The sequence below is a fragment of the Pectinophora gossypiella genome, chromosome 15 (genome assembly GCF_024362695.1).
Source record: "Pectinophora gossypiella chromosome 15, ilPecGoss1.1, whole genome shotgun sequence".
Lineage (NCBI taxonomy): Eukaryota > Metazoa > Arthropoda > Insecta > Lepidoptera > Gelechiidae > Pectinophora > Pectinophora gossypiella.
The window spans coordinates 887,449-904,521 of NC_065418.1; the positions used below are offsets into that span (position 1 = coordinate 887,449).

At 39.3% G+C, this 17,073-nt stretch overlaps 1 protein-coding gene across 1 annotated transcript; it reads left to right on the plus strand.

Moving 5' to 3' along the window:
* The first annotated feature begins 2,448 nt into the window (after positions 1-2,448).
* LOC126373429 (prolyl 4-hydroxylase subunit alpha-1-like) lies at positions 2,449-11,172 on the plus strand. Its single transcript, XM_050019586.1, has 9 exons — positions 2,449-2,612; positions 3,232-3,380; positions 5,309-5,453; positions 6,067-6,096; positions 6,790-7,004; positions 8,440-8,597; positions 9,372-9,460; positions 10,445-10,595; positions 10,948-11,172. The coding sequence occupies exons 1-9, from the start codon at positions 2,449-2,451 to the stop codon at positions 11,170-11,172; spliced, it is 1,326 nt and encodes a 441-aa protein (XP_049875543.1).
* Positions 11,173-17,073: the final 5,901 nt, after the last annotated feature.

Consider the following 17,073-nt stretch of genomic DNA (forward strand, 5'->3'; position numbering starts at 1 on the left):
AAACTGACTGTACTCTCTCACTTGTTTAACTTCACTTTTGTAATAACATTTCCTCGTCTTATAGAAAAAAACCACGTAAGCGTGTTTTTGAAAAATCACATTCGGTTGTGATTTTTGTTAACAAAACCTCACAATTGACACGCTAGTTTTAATCCAGATAAAAATTGTGATTTTAATTTTTACCAATTTTTTTTATAAAATCGAGATTTGTCGAAGAAAATCCCATGTACGTACATACATACATACATAAACTCACGCGTATTTCGCACCGGGGTAAGCAGTGCCTATGGAATTCTATAAGCTTCGATCCTGGCACACTAACCCTCACACACACATATACATATACACACAATCACATACGAACAAGCACAGAAACCGACATTCAAGGTTAATAAGTTAGGGCTTTAGACTTTGGTTGGTAGTTTTGTTATTGGCTTTTAGATAGGTTATCATTAATTTTCATTGATAACTTTTTATTTTTTTTATTTTTTATTTATTTTTGTTTTGCATGTCAACTATTTAGTGTTAACAACTAGGATAAAAGCGAGACATCACCAACTCAAGCATTAACCTTGCTTCCTGGGGTTGCCTCGTAACTTTATGTTGTTTAAGACAAGAAATAAACACTTTTTTTATTTTTTATTACACTTCTCTTGCTTCCTCCATATTCACCAATCGTTTCATACACGCACGCCGGTTCAGAGTGATCATACTAAACTGTATGTCCTTTTCTAATGGCATCTCCATCTTTGGTCAATGTAACTCCTTCTAGGTCTTCCTCTGCAGCATTAGAATATAATTTTTCAAAAAAGCGCTTACGTGGTTTTCGCTGTAGGACGTTGGTTTATTTAGTCAACAATTTGTAAACTTCTTTGCGAAATAAGACGCCTTAGAAATGTTACTTTTAATTTCAACCCTTTGGTTACATGCCAAAAAAAAATTTGCCAAGAAGCTATTTAAGTCAGCGTTCTAAAATTAAATCATTGAGGACGAAATCATTTTTTCCAAGGTTTCAGTTTCACCAGTAAATGAGAAATCAGAATCATTTATTCAACGTAATTATAACGGATAAACTTGTTGAAGGTCAATGTAACATTTTTGAATTTACGACAATTTAAGGTGTTATGGCTGAGGAGAAGAAATGACAAGAAACTGCAACAGCAACACATCTTTTAAATCAATGAGGGTACATTACAAGTTATTTAATTTTAATATCTAGAGGAACACATTCAATACCACACATTTTTAATTTTTATCATTTAGGTAATCATTAATCTTATAATAATCATTTTTACATAAAGTAAGCTTCACATGAGCTTTTATTTTCTGACAAAAAAATATTATCTGGTATTTTTTTTTCAGTCTCTCAGTATCATCAGTTTTTATCATTGGTGCAGATTTCTAATATGTAAAATCAAAGAGCGAAAGTGCAGTCACTGAGCCCAGTTGTCATGATTATAAAATTTATGTTTTTGTAGACGTTTTTGGACTATTACAGAAACGACATGTAACCACAACCAGTTAATTTATTACTTTGCAAGAAACTGATTGGACTTTTGCACCTTATTTTACTTGTATTCACGCAATAATTACGTTTAATTGATATAGATCTTATTTCCAAATCTTGCATAAAACACAGGATATAAGCACGTTATACTAATAAAGAAGACGTCATTATAATAGAGGGTGTTAGTAACATCGTAACACATAAGTACTGAGGGGAAAGATTCAGGCCATGATTCTGAGTTGATATCAAGTGGATTTTTCTGTCGGAAAATTAATGAAAATTTTAGTGTTTTTTTTTTTCAAATATTTTATGTTCCATACTTTTGCGATGGAAAATTCCACTTGATATCAACTCAGAATCGTGGCCCGAATCATGCCTCATAGTTTTAGTTACGATGTCACTAACACCTTGTATAAATATAAGTTTATAAATTAAAGCCTATTTTCTTGTTTCAAACTTTTCAGAGCGCAATTTTAGTTTTTAAACTTTTATTTCTATCTCAGATCGTATTTTTGTGCGATATCCGATCGATATCGGCAATCGATACAGTTTTGTAGGTACCGCACCGTGAGGACGGTCGCTTAGGAAATTCTCGATGAGTGACAATTGGAGGAAATACCTGTTATAACGACAAACAAGCGCACGTTTTGAATTTTTGTCTTAGTAGATAAACTTTATTCGTTCATTCTTTTCCCCTGGAGATCTGATCACACAGAGATTTCGTTAATCAATTTCATTAATGTAACATTTATACAGTTCAGAATAATTAATATAATAGTGAGTTCGCATCTTATAAAATAATCAATCAATTCATGTACGATATAAAACGATTTTGTTTAATACTCAAATCAATGAACGAGTAAGAACAATTAGTGCTGTGACACAAGAACTAGTTCAATTCAGTGATGAAAATCATATCATTATTTTACTTCGTAATTTTAATGTGTCGATCTAAATTAGAATATGCTGAAGCCAGTGCAGAGACTGGAGATATATATGCATCAACAGCTCAAATTCGAATGTTGTTACTCACTCAAACTCGAGTTATACAAAGAATACAAGATTACGTCAACAAAGAAAAGATAAGACTAGAAACTATTAAGGGGTAAGTTAACGGCATAGAATAAGGAATAAAACTACGTATAGAACGGCAACTCTCCGCTCCCCACCAGCGTCTGAGCTAGGTTTACCTCACCCCCCTTGAACACAGTATAGACTTGAATCGTATGGTGTCAGACGTCAAACACACAGATGCGTGTGAACGATAATGTCGATGTGTAGTGTCTAGTGTTAAACGAGGTTTTTTGTATGAAGTGTCCGGGTTATATTAACGGCCCCCGTGGTCTAGTGGCTCACGATCCGGAGGTTCGAATCCTGGTGGGGACATTATCACAAAAATGCAATCCCCAGTTAGGACATTACAGGCTAATCACGCGATTGACCGAAAAGTAAGACGATCCGTGCATCAGAAGACAAGTTCCCAGTTACTACAGATGTAAGCACGTATTCGTTAGTTGAGCTATTTGAGCGACGTTCATTAAATACTAAAATGAAATTTTAATAACGTAACTTATTGTAGATTTGCTGAAAAGGGCATTAACTACTTGGCCGGACAAATAGGGACCGCTGAGGGGTCAGCCGGCACATTATTTTAAGACAACAAAGTTGTGGGTGCTTAGTTATTGCGAGTAGTAAGTTACTATGTGTTCGATCACATTTTCCAGGTTCTTGAAGAACACTCGTAAGGAACATAGGAAGGCTTTGATGGATGTCAGTCAGTACTTGGACAACCCTATCAACGCTTTCCGTCTGATCAGAAGGTTGACGTCTGATTTGGAAAAGTTAGAAGCCTATATGCCAGCCAGAGTCACTGGTAAGATCACGGAACAGGAAGCATTCCCGTGCTCTACATATGCCTTCTGCGGGCTTAGCACCGAAAGCGCGCGACTCTTTCTCGCCTCGACATACGTCACGCGTCACTCTCTTACAGTACTGCACAGAAAGAGACAGACGACCTCTGTCGCAGCGAGAAAAAGCGTTCTTACGGTGCTAAGCCCGCTGGTCTATCCCTACTGGTAGGGAAGAATGGAATACACTTTTACACTTCTCCTCTCCTCTCTTTTTCACTTCTTCTTCTTTTTTTTTCACGTCTTTTACACTTTTCTTTATGATGATAACAATTTCCTGAATCAATTTATCAGTAGAGATAAGTGGAAAAATCACCACCACTTCAATTCACTGTGGAAGATACGTGGAGGCTGGAGTAGAACATGATCGACGGCACAAATTCGGACCTTATTCAGGACCCCTCGGGGAGGGTCCAAGGCTTTGACTCCAAACGAAAAATCTGGACCCGACTGAACCGATGTAGGACCAACCATGGAAAGTCAAACCATCACCTACATAAATGGGGCTTAAAGGAGTCGCCATACTGTGAATGTGGTCACCCGGATCAAACCATATCTCACATAGTGAACGAGTGCGATCTACACCGGTTCCCAGGTGGCATAGCCGGGCTGCGTTGTGTGACGGATGCGGCAGAGATTTTTTTAGGGGAGCTTAAGCTGGATATATGATCCATGCAAAATATTTTGTTTTTGTCGCCATACGCAATAATAATAGTAGTGGAAAAATATTCCATTCTTCCCTATCAGTAGGGATAGACCAGTAAGGATATGTGGAACAGGAGGAAGCATTTATTATAATAAATTATTTTTTTACTCGAGCTGTGTCGGCTTTTTTTTTTGAATTGCTGCATGAGCAATAAGGCTGCCTGTTGTGTGCTTTTCTGTATATGCTGTCCTTATCTCTGTATTTTGTGTCCATTGTGCTCAATAAAGTATTTGATCTATCTATCTTTTTTCCTTTCTCCCGCTCCAAGGCCCTCAGGGAAACTCCCTTCGTCCCTCTTTATAAACATAACGTTCCCTACCTCTAAAACTTTTGCAAGTATTATTGTAGTGTTAATGACGCCTTGTTTCTGCATTATGCTTATGTTTATATCTAATGTAAACTTTTGGCTAGTACTCCAGTCGCCCCAGTCCAGTCGTTGTTAATATATACAGGGTGTTAGTGACATAGTAACGAAAACGTTAAAGGTACATTTGATATCAGATGGAAATTTCCGTCCCAAAAGTATGGAATGTAAAATGAATAAATAAAAAACACTAAAAAATGAATGAGTTTTCCGACAGGAAATTCCACTTGATATAAAATCAGAATAGAATAGAATAAATGGTCTGACTCATCCCCTCAGTATTCGTTACGGTGCGCGGTGTCACTAACACCTATAGTATGGCTAGCTGTACGTACTTGTGTGTGTGTGTGTGTGTGTGTGTGTGTGTGTGTGTGTGTGTGTATGTGTGTGTGTGTGTGTGTGACATCGTAACGAATACTGAGGGGAATGATCCAGACTAATTATTATGAGTTAAAATCAAGTGGAATTTTCCATCGCAAAAGTATAGAATTGAAAATAGTTAAAAAAACAATAACTTAAGAGCCACGCTCTTGTCGGTGTAGCATTCGTCTCCATGCTACGTTTTCTTGAAAAAAAAAATCAAAATCGGTTCATAAACGACGAAGTTATCCCCGAACAAACATAAAAAAATATACGGTCGAATTGAGCCTCTGAATTCCTTTTTTGAAGTCGGTAAAAAATTTAGAGCAGTAGTTTCCCGCAGTACTGTATCTGACGCAAACTCTTGCCCGCTGTCTGTGTGCGTCAATATCGACTAGTCGACCGCTTTCCCGACTAGTCGGCACAACACTAAAAGTAGCATTTATGTTTTTTTATGTTTACAGTGTACAGGAAAAACCAAACACTGGACGTGTATTATCCAGACCCTGGAGAAATGGCGGAGGCTGCATATGGGCTTGTACGACTGCAAATGATTTACAAGCTCCAAGCGTCTGATCTGGCTAATGGAATATTGAAAGGCACATTCAGGTGGCTTCTTGACTATCTTCTTCTTTTATGTGTGTTGGAAGGTTGATCAAATATGCCCCTGGTGTCAATGATGGTCCGCTAAAAGCCCCCTGACATGGCTCATGTAACGACTATGTACTTACATCAGTAAGAAGTAAGCGGGACCAACGGCTTAATGTGCCTTCCGAAGGGAAATCCAATTACTTTTCAATCAATCACTGGTTAGCCTGTAATGTTCTAACCAAATTAGGGATCACAAAGTGATTTTTGTGATAATGTCCCCACCGGATTTCGAACCCGGGACTTGAAATAAGAACTGGACCACAGAGTGGTGTCTGGGTTGTTATTGATCCACTAGGTGTTCGAAGATTCCCCCCCCCCCCCACTGTTTTAATGTTGCCTTGCTTTCCGAAGCACGCAATCGTCTTATTTTTTGGACAACCAGTTGATTTGTCAGTTTGACAGTATCACTAAGGCCAACTTTGTTTGATGTGTGCCCACTGGAAATTGAACCCAGACATCCAGGTCGCGAGCCGAACACCCTAACTACTAGACCAAGGCTGCTGTTAAACTGGCCTATCAGACCTGTGTTTTTAGTTACCATAGATTAATAATGATTGTTTTTTTTCCACAGTAAAAGCGGCCGACAGTTCATAGAACGCGTGTGAGTGAATATTTTTATCATTATGAGACACTTATTGATAGTCATGAAGGGGCCTTAGCCAAACGATTCGGTTGTCATAATCATTTGCAACTTGGCTAACCTCCCAGATCCTATCAGTCATATACTATCGCTTCTGAAAGCGTTTTGGCTGTGAAATAACATCACAATACTTTATTCACACATTCTAGTCAAACACCAGGTTTTGTCATGTTAATTTACTATGTGCTTACTAACATAGTATAAATCCCTTACTTACTAACTATTATGGATGGTATTATGGAAAGTCCAAAATAAAGTTTTATTTAATTTTAATTTCATTGCACAAACAGGAAACTCACAGGTTATTTCGTTTCTCACAGGGTCTGCTCACTTGACCTGCAGATTTGACTAGTCCGGTTTTATACAGAAACGACTGCCTGTCTGACCTTCCAACCCGCGAAGGGAAAACCAGTCCAATACAAATTAGGTCATACACCTCTGAAACGCTTTTCACGGGAATGTGGTTTCGTCACGATATTTTCCTTCGTCGCTGAGCACGTGATAATCATTAATGATCCAAACATGAATTCGAAAACTAATTCGACAATCATTGGTTTAGGCGTGCTGGATTCGAACCTGCGACCTCAAAGTGAGAGGCAAGCGTTCTACCAACTGGGCTACCATGGTTCTCTAAATAGAAATGTATTTTTTCAGGCGCCCTTTGACGTCTTCCGATTGCTTCTTCCTAGGCCATGTATCATACAAAGACCTGGGAGTATTCATAGCTGAATCACCACGATTTGACACAAAGAGGAAGCTAAGATGGATGCTTGAAGCTCATAAGAAGTTCATACAGGAAAATTGTACTTTCTGCCCTGTGGAAGAACTGGAGATCATAGACCATATTAGCACGAGATATGAAGATCTAGGTATGTTGAGTAATTATAACACATACATACATAAACTCACGCCCTAATGGGGTCGGCAGAGCAGAGGTAATGATAGATAACTTGCAGCCACTGTTGATGCTTTTTTTTGACGTGACTTATTGTAGATTTGCCGCAGATGGCTTTAACTACTTGGCCCGACAAATGGGGAGCGCTGAAGGCTCTCACCCGGTACAACGTTTAAGAGAACAGGCCTGAGGGTGCCCACTTGGGCGCGAACCTCGGCTCAGGGCGTCGTCTGAGAGGAAGAATATTTGAAAGGATTAATCGACCCTAATGGGTCGATAGCGATAAGCGCTGAATGAGGGAAATCGTCGACCACGCTGGCGGGGTCGGTATCGGGGTTCTGAAGTGTTTGGTGTCGCGAGCTGATTGGCCGCCTCTATGGCTAGAGTAATCGGGTCTTCGGGAACGCTGTTGATGCGGAGCTTTAAGACGGATATGATACTATAACGTCTTGACCCTAATTAAAGATTGTTTCTATCTATGTATCTATCAGTGATAAACCTACTACTACACTTCACACAAACAACCTCCTTTTACACAGACACCACACATTGTCATTATACCTAGTACGCGCGCATCTGTGTGTGTGACGTCTGACGCCATACGATTGAAGACTAAACTACGTTCGAGGGGGGGTGAGGTAAACCTAGCTCAGCCGCTGGTGGGGAGCGGAAAGTTGCCGTTTTAAACGTAGTATTATTCCTTATTCTATGCTAATGGTGACAAGGACACAACCAGGACACTTCATACAAAACACCTCGTTGTATTCGCAGATCTGGGTGACGTCTGACGCCCATACGATTTAAAACTAAAGTAAGACCGAGGGAGGGGTGGTGAGGGGGTGAGGTAAACCTAGCTCAGCAACTAGTGGGGAGCGGAGAGTGGTCGTTCTAAACGCACTATTACTCCTTAGTCTATGACCAGGGATCACCCTACCTCCCATTACATTGGTTTATCATGTTAGAAAAGACAATCCCTGTGTCGGATTTTAAATGTCCGTTTACAGCTAGAAGTTTTGACTATAAAATTACCCTTTAAATAGCAATCACAGATTACTAATAATAATGTCCATTTTCTTTGAATTCTACATACAATACATCCAACTTTTTTTACGTGATTAATCGGCCGAAGAAATGGGGACCGCTGCGGGCTCTCATCCGATGTCAAACGCAGCACAGCTTTGAACTCTGGGTTCGTGTTAACCCTTTTACGGACAGAGACCATGGGTCATTGATGGTTCATATTAGGTAACATGACACCTTGGAATCGGAACGTCCGTAGACGTTCTGACCTTGAAAGTGTTAAATACAATTTTATTATAGCCATTCTAACATAACATAACCACATTATATCACAGCCTTTGACGTATTTAATTTGTATGTACTTACTTAACCTATTATTGTTATTCAAGGCGATTTAAAGAACAGCATACTATGGATTCAGAAACGTATAGCGGCTAAGCCAGACGATCCTAAAAGGAAACTGTTTGCTGAAATCATGAAAGGAATGCAGAAGACCCTAATAACAGCACGATTCCCTGAAAATAAACCTGAGGTCAATGAAACGCTGGTGAGTTTTCAAGAACCAAATTATACTTCTCTTTTTTTGACGTGACTTATTGTAGATTTGCCGCAGATGACATTAACTACTTGGCCGGACAAATGGGGAAAATTATAATCAGTACAGCCTTACTCGTATTACATAAACTGCCTATTTTTTTTTAATTTAATTTATTTAAATGAAAAACTTAAACGGTAGATTTACAAATCATCCCCGCCAAACTTATGAAGTTTGATGTCGAGCTATATACGTCCCACTGCTGGGCACAGGCCTCCCCTCAATCAACCGGAGGGGGTATGGAGCATACTTCACCACGCTGCTCCACTGCGGGTTGGTAGAGGTGTTTTTACGGCTAATAGCCGGGACCAACGTGCCCTCCAAGGCACGGAATCATCTTACTTTTTCGGACAATTAGGTTATTCAAGCCTGAAAAGTCCTTACCAAACAAAGGACAGTCTCACAAAGTGATTTCGACAATGTCCCCATCGGGAATCGAACCCGGACCTCCAGATCGTGAGCCTAACGCTCTAACCACTAGACCACGGAGGCTGTTACTCGTATTACTTAAGTGCAAAACATTGCAGCAGAATAATGACCCGAATCATTCCCCTCAGTAAAGACCATGATTCTGAGTTGATATCAAGTTGAATATCCCGTCGGAAAATTCATGATTTTCAATATTCTCAGTTCCATATTTTTGCGACGGAAAATTCCACTTGATATCAACTCAGAATCATGGTCTAAATCATTCCTCAACCCAACACCCTTATGTAATCTTTACAGGGAAACGGAAGGGGAGATTCAAACAGCAAACCACCTAAGAGTTCTATTTGCTACACCAAACCGGGAATACCAAGCAAATTAGACCACAGGTAACATCTAGACCGAGGTGTCCCACTGCTGGGCAAAAGCCTCTCTTCATTTCTTCTTCTATCGGCCTCCATGGAACAGTAGTTGATCGTTGGGCTCACGGTCCGGAGGCCCCGGGTTCGAATCCCGGTGGGAACATATCACAAAAATCACTTTGTGATCTCTAGTTTGGTTAGGACGTTACAGGCTGATCACCTGATTGTCCGAAAGTAAGATGATCCGTGCTTCGGAAGGCACATTAAGCCGTTGGTCCCAGTTACTACTTACTGATGTAAGTGAGTAATCGTTACCCTGTTACTTACCAATAATAACCCTGACACCAGGGTTGATGAGGTTGGTATTCCACCTCACAACCCACACAATAAGAAGAAGATTTCTTCCAGTGCCACACCCCGGACACTTCATACAAAACACCTCGTTTTACACAGACACTACACATAGACGTTATCGTACACGCGTATCTGTGTGTGTGACGTCTGACACCCATACGATTGAAGACTAAAGTAAGACCGAGGGGGTGAGGTAAACCTAGCTCAGCCGCTGGTGGGAAGCGGAGAGTTGCCGTTCTATATGTAGTAGGTATTATTCCTGTCTATGAAATTGTTTATTTTTAATATTTATTTTAAGTGCAACAAGGAGTTATTGTATTGTACTGTATTGAGGAGCTCGGTGGCGCAGCGGTTAACGCGCTCGGTCTGCGATTGTTGAAGTAAAGCAACTTTCGCAAAGGCCGGTCATAGGATGGGTGACCACAAAAAAAAGTTTTCAACTCGAGCTCCTCCGTGCTTCGGAAGGCACGTTAAGCCGTTGGTCCCGGCTGCATTAGCAGTCGTTAATAACCACCAATTCGCACTGGGCCCGCGTGGTGGTTTAAGGCCCGATCTCCCTATCCATCCATAGGGAAGGCCCGTGCCCTAGCAGTGGGGACGTTAATGGGCTGATAATGATGACTGTACTGTATTGTATTGTATTGGTCTTGCATGCAGACTGTCGTGCTACTTCGCTCACGGCCCACACCCGTTCCTCCGACTAGCGCGATTAAAAGCAGAGCAAATGCATATAAATCCAAACATCACGTTATACTACGAAGTTCTTAGCGAATCTAGAATGAGGAGCCTCAAGGAGGCTTCTGGTGTGGTAAGTACAACTTTACATATTTCGTGACATATTGTAGATTTGAGAGGCGACCAATCAGCTCGCGACACCAAACACTTCAAGACCCAATCAATCAGCGCTTATCGCTATCGAACCAGTAGAGTCGATTCTTTCAAATATTTTTCCTCTCAGACGACGTCCTGAGCCGAGGTTCGCGCTTAACTGGGCACCCTCAGGCCTGTTGTCTTAAACGTTGTACCGGGTGAGAGCCTTCAGCGCTCCCCATTTGTTAATGCGATCTGTGGCAAATCTACAAGTCACGTTAAATAAAAAATCTAAGCCAGCCCAATACAGGTTAGGTTAATGCTACTAAATTAATGATGATTATTTCCAGCTCACCCGTGCGCGTGTGGCTGATAAAACTAAACCCAACTACCGTATCGCCAAGGATATGAACTACAATAACAATGTGGAAAATGAATGGATTTCCAAACAGATCATACAAATAACAAATATGAATATGCCCCTGGATGCACCTGTAGAGGTCCTTAACTATGGCATCGGAGGACACTACGCCAGTCATTATGATTTCTTTGGGGTTTGTACTTTTATTTCTTAAATATTTTAAATTCAAATTTATCAATTCAAATTCAAAATTCAAATATAAAAATTCAAATTCTAAAATTCAAATATAAAAATTCATAATTCTAATTAAAAAATATCGTTACACTTTGAATCGTCATTTTTTGCAAAACGAACGTCTCATTCGCCTACTAATGCATCCCATTATCCTGTTTCCATTACCTGAAGATTTTACAGGTCCGGTTTTACACAGAAGCGACTGCCTGTTTAGCCTTCTGACACTCGAAGGGAAAACCACCCCAAACAGGTTAGGTCACATACCTCCTAAACGCGTTTCTCGGGAATGTAGGCTTCTTAACGGACTTCCAACGTTCTTTTTTATAAATACTTAAAAAGTATATAAACTATAAATAGGTACGTCCGTGCGTAGCTCTAAAGGCACAGGTGTCCTCTCAATCAACCGGTACTTCACATCGATCGCGCTCGCAAGTTCAAATAAAAAGAATTGTAAGTAAAAAATAATCCTGACATTTAATCCTGGGTTACCATGCGGAATGGGAACGGGCGTGGGCGAAATTAAACCAACGAACGCTGTTTATATACCCATATATAGAAGAGGCTTAATACCTTATTAGGGTTCCGTAGCCTAATGGCAAAAAACGGAACCCTTATAGATTCGTCATGTCTGTCCGTCCGCCTGTCCGTCCGTCCGTATGTCACAGCCACTTTTCTCCGAAACTATAATAGCTATAAGTACTGTTGAAACTTGATAAATATGTGTATTCTGTGAACCGCATTAAGATTTTTACGCAATGATAGAAAAAAACAATAAATTTTGGGGGTCCCCATACATAGAACTGAAACTCAAAAAAAAAATTTTTCATCAAACCCATACGTGTGGGGTATCTATGGATAGGTCTTCCAAAATGGTATTGAGGTTTCTAATATCATTTTTTTCTAAACTGAATAGTTTGCGCGAGAGACACTTCCAAAGTGGTAACATGTGTCCCCCCCCCCCCGCCGTCACTTATAAAATAAGAGGAGGATAAAACGAAAAAAAATATATGATGTAGGCATGCAAACTACCAACAAAAATTGGTTTGAACCAGATCTAGTAAGTAGTTTTTTTTAATACATCATAAATCGTAAACCGTAATTTACTTTTCATTCAATCAACTCAAGTATAGGAAAGATAAAACTAATTGGTGCGTAAGTTTATGTATGTATGTATAAAACTATTTATTTTCCCTTTTCAGTTGTTATTCATTTCTGTCGGGGTTAAAAGTCGGTTTAATTTTTTTACATTACTTTTTATTAAGTACTTAATCTTTTTTAATACGATTTCTACTTCAGTTTTGTGTTACTTGCTGTTACGGAACCCTTCAGGCTGCCTGTCCATTGAAGCGGAGCGAGCTTGCGGAGCGGTTAAACGGATAAATATTAACCAATAGGATTGCATAAAAACTCCGCTCAGCTGCAGTGAATAGAGATTGGTTAATCCTATTGGTTAATACTTATCCGTTTCACCGCTCCGCAAGCTCGCTCCGCTTAAATGGACAGGCAGCCTCATGGGCGAGTCCGATTCGCACTTGGCCGCTTTTATAATTATTAACTTATTCATAGGTTGTCATAACGGTGTCTTATTCCAAGGTTACACGTGGAGCGGTAGATCAAACACATAACTATGGGTCATCTTACCGTACCTATATTACAGTAATTACAATAGTTCTTCGGAAACTTGACACCAGACGCTGTAACTTTCAATCAGTTATTAATTTATCTCAAGTTCAGTTTCACTAACACAGTTAGCTCGACTATAGACGGCGATACGGCTCACCACATTGCATTGGTCTAAAGGAAAGCTCGGTGAGGTGTGGATACTTAGTTCATCTCAGTATAAAACTCACGTTCAAACATTGGAGTAGAATTAAACGAATACAATACAGATTTAAAAACCTTGATTTAAGCACTATCCTCTCTTGAGAATGAAATTTTATTTTAAATTATTTGAGCAAAAAAAACAGTATTAAATCCACCACAGGCTTTGTGAAAAAGGAACTGAACACAAGAATAAACTATAAAAATCCACAAAAGTTTCGTTAAAATCCCCTCTTTGGAAAGTCGGAGAGAACATTGCGATCAAGTGTTTCTACATTATATAAAATTTAAAAAATACAAATGAATTTTTTAACAAAATTTTATCAAAATTTTATTATTTAATTTTATAAGTGTCGCAGCGTTTGACTTCGCCGCAATCCTGACACTTTTGCTATTCCTTTTTGCATAACGAATTACCTAAAGCACCGTTTTCTGCAGTAGTTTTAGGCAGATGAGACGTTCGTTATGTAAAAATTGACGATTCAAAGTGTAACTATGTTTCCTACTGAATAAAGATATCTTTGAATTTGAATTTGAATATGGTTAGAACTTGTAACAAATATAACGACAAATACAATAGCATTGACATATTTCACCTTAAGCACTATAAGTATCTGCCCTCAAAGCTTTAGAACAGATGTAATATCAACTTTTCTTTTTTATATTACTAAGTTATTGTTAATTATTAATTCATTACTTCTGTCTACTTCTCAGCGATGCATGTATTAGTTATAAGTCAAGACTTCATTGGCTAATGTACAAAGTATTTGCATTTTACAAATTTTTATTTAAGCTGTTTTTTTCCCAATTTGAAATAAATAAATAAAATCTCGCGATGGGTGTAGCTGTACCCAAGTATGTACAGGTAGCCACACAAGTGCGTATGAGTTTTAGTGACACCGTAACAAATACTGAGGGGGATGATTCAAACCATAATTCTGAGTTGATATCAAGTAGAATTTCCTGCTGGAAAATTCATGAATAGTGTTTTTTTTTTTAATTATTTTCAGATCCGTACTTTTGCGACGGAAAATTCCACTTGATAACTACTCAGAATAAAGGTCTGAATCGTCCCTCAAAATTATCATTACGATGTCACTAATAATACCCTGAATATTTTTAATTACGATTTCAGGACAAGATTTTGGATATCCAAGAAGCAGATTTCATGAATTTAGGAGATAGACCGGTGACCATCATATATTATGTAAGTAATTATTCTACTTTTTTCCACTACTTTTTTCTAACTGCTACTTCTTCTATCGTGTGGGTTGTGAAGTGGACTACCAACCTCATCAGCCAAATACCGGTAAAGGACTAACTTCTACTTCACTAAATAGTATACTTAAAACAAAGTCGCTTTTTCTGTCCCTATATCCTTAAATCTTTAAATCTTAAAACTACGTGACGGATTTTGATGCGGTTTTTTTTAATAGATAGAGTGATTCAAGGGGAAGGTTTATATGTACAATAAAACCCATTAAATAGTGGAGAAATACTCTTATTTTTATTTTTAATGTGATGTCGTAAGTAATTTCATTTTGGTCGCTAGTATCCTAATAAAATTATAGATACCTATGTATTGATATATAAAGAAATCATGTACAAGGTGTTAGTGACATCGTAACGATAACTTAATTCGTGATTTTTTTTTATTAAGTATTTTCAATTCTTACTTTTGAGACGCAAAATTCCACTTCATATTGACTCAGAATCATGGTCTCAATCATCCCCCACAGTATTCGTTACGATGTCAGTAACGCCCAGTACTTATAAAAGCGACCACTCACTGATTATGTACAGATAGGCGGTGGTGGCGGTTCCCAGTAATCACACATACAATTTAATATATGTAGTTAATGTAATGTCATTGTTGGGGCAGAAGGCAAGAGGGAAACCACTGCCCTATTTTTTCCCTAAAAAACAGCATGGAAAATGCTGTACCGACAAGAGCGAGGCTCTTAAATTGATGATGAATGTCATTGTAGTAACAATAATAATAATAATAATAACCCCATCGCCCCCTGGTGAATTCATCAGCGAACCTGGTGAATTCAACAGTGCAGTCCGTCTCCGCAGGCCAGCTTGTGGCGAGCTGTTGGTGAGTGACGACACCACGGAGCTGAGATCCCCCGAGAGTCGGTCAGGCCCTCCGTCTCCGGCTTGCCTTCACTGGCCGGCCGGAGTGGACCCCAGCGGGGGCCGCAGGACTCTCACCTCTGGCTTGCCTTCATTGGCCGGCCAGAGTGGGGCGTTAGAGCTATACGCTCGCAGGGTGGAAGTGAAAGATGCATAAGTCGCGAGTTGGTGAGGCGGGTAAACCGCCTCGCAGAAAGCGGTGTACACCTCTCGACACCCTGAGCTGCTCACAACCATGTTGCTGCCTTGCCGTCCAGTCGCGTCGGCTAGATAGGTGGCCCATCCAGTGAGTGGCGAGTCACCGCCTGCTCATTTATCCATGTTTCATGTGTGTTTGTTTATTTATTTGTTCATTGGTCGAGCAGGCGCCATAGTCCCCCATAGCTCCAGTATCCCGGTCCACTAACCCCCAACCCAATAGCCCAGTTCCCTTTGTTCCCATAATTTGCAATAGTCCTACACGAACCGGGGATTGTCTTTGGGTGCACTCCCATAGTGCATACAGGGATAATCGCCGGTTGGTGTCACACCACATTTAGATTAAACTGTCTTAAGGGGCCTCTACGTGTTGGCTTCGGCGTTGAAAAAAGCGGGAATTTTTCCCGTTTTTTTCAAATTCTTTCGTTTTTATACAAGTTTTATTCGAAAGTTTCAAGAAAAACAAATATGAAATATTTCATGTTTTTTATGAATAAAACGAAAAAAACCGGAAAAATATGAAAGAAACGGAAAAGTATTAATGTTTTTAGAAGAATATTTTTATTATATTTTGGAGGGTCGAATGTTTTTTTTCTTGTTTTGTTGTCATACGCTCATTCCGACCCACAGATACTTAGTTCATGTCACGCACGCACTACTGCAATCATTACATGTACCTAATTTTAGTAGTTAGGTACTTTTCAGTCTTATTGAATAATTTTAACAATTCACGTGCTAGTATACGTTAGATCAAATTTACATTTAATGCAATCTAAATCTTTTGAATTTGAGCCTTGTAATACTGATTCTTCAGAAAGCGACAGTGACTTTGTATCTGATTTGTGAGCAAGATAGAAATACAATATGCATTATTGTTTTAAAAATTTGGTGATAAAAACTTGTTTTTTTCAATCGTTTTTTTCTAATTTGTCGAATTAAACGGCGAAAATTCATTAAATACCCGTTTTTTTCCTAAGGTTTTTTTCGGATATATTTCAATGTAACAAACAAATAAAACGGTAAAAAACGAACTGACGTTTTTTTCACCGAAAAAAACAATTTGTTTCTTTCGGAATTTTCAATTCGGCCCCAAGCACGCCTTCCAAAAGTCCGGGCCTCCATAGGCCCGAGATATGAAAAAGACATACAAATAATAATAATAATAATAAAAAAGTTTATTTAGGTAAAACACACATATACATTTACAACATTAAAATATACACACATTAATATTTAGTTGGAAAACATAAAGGTATATAAGGGGTATACAAGTCATTTACATACTACATAATTTCACGTCTGTTTTCCGTTGGGGTTTGCAGATATCAGAGGTGGAGCAAGGTGGAGCGACAGCGTTTAGAAAGCTGGGCGTATTGTTGTACCCAGTGAAGGGGGCTGCACTAGTTTGGGAGAACCTGCACCCCTCTGGGGACGGCATCGACAGTACTGTGCATGAGTCTTGCCCTGTACTACGTGGTTCCAAATGGAGTAAGTAAACTGTATATCTCCCTGCTGCAGCCCTCTCCTCTTTCGCGCTATTCTTTCCGGCCCTGTGCAGTCTCATCCACTTCACAAAGTGATTCTTGTGATATGTCCACACTGGTTTCCGAACCCGGGGCCTCCGGATCGTGAGCCCGACGCTCAACCACTGGACCACGGAGGTCGTTAAGACATGTCGTCCTTAATTCGGTATTATTTTTTAAAAAAGAATGTCAAGGGCCTT

Coding starts and splice junctions, on each gene's coding strand:
- LOC126373429 (XM_050019586.1), top strand. CDS start 2,449: ATGTGTCGATCTAAATTAGAATATGCTGAAGCCAGTGCAGAGACTGGA. Junction 6,097..6,789: donor CGACAGTTCATAGAACGCGT/GTGAGTGAATAT, acceptor GTATTTTTTCAG/GCGCCCTTTGACGTCTTCCG. Junction 7,005..8,439: donor CACGAGATATGAAGATCTAG/GTATGTTGAGTA, acceptor TTGTTATTCAAG/GCGATTTAAAGAACAGCATA.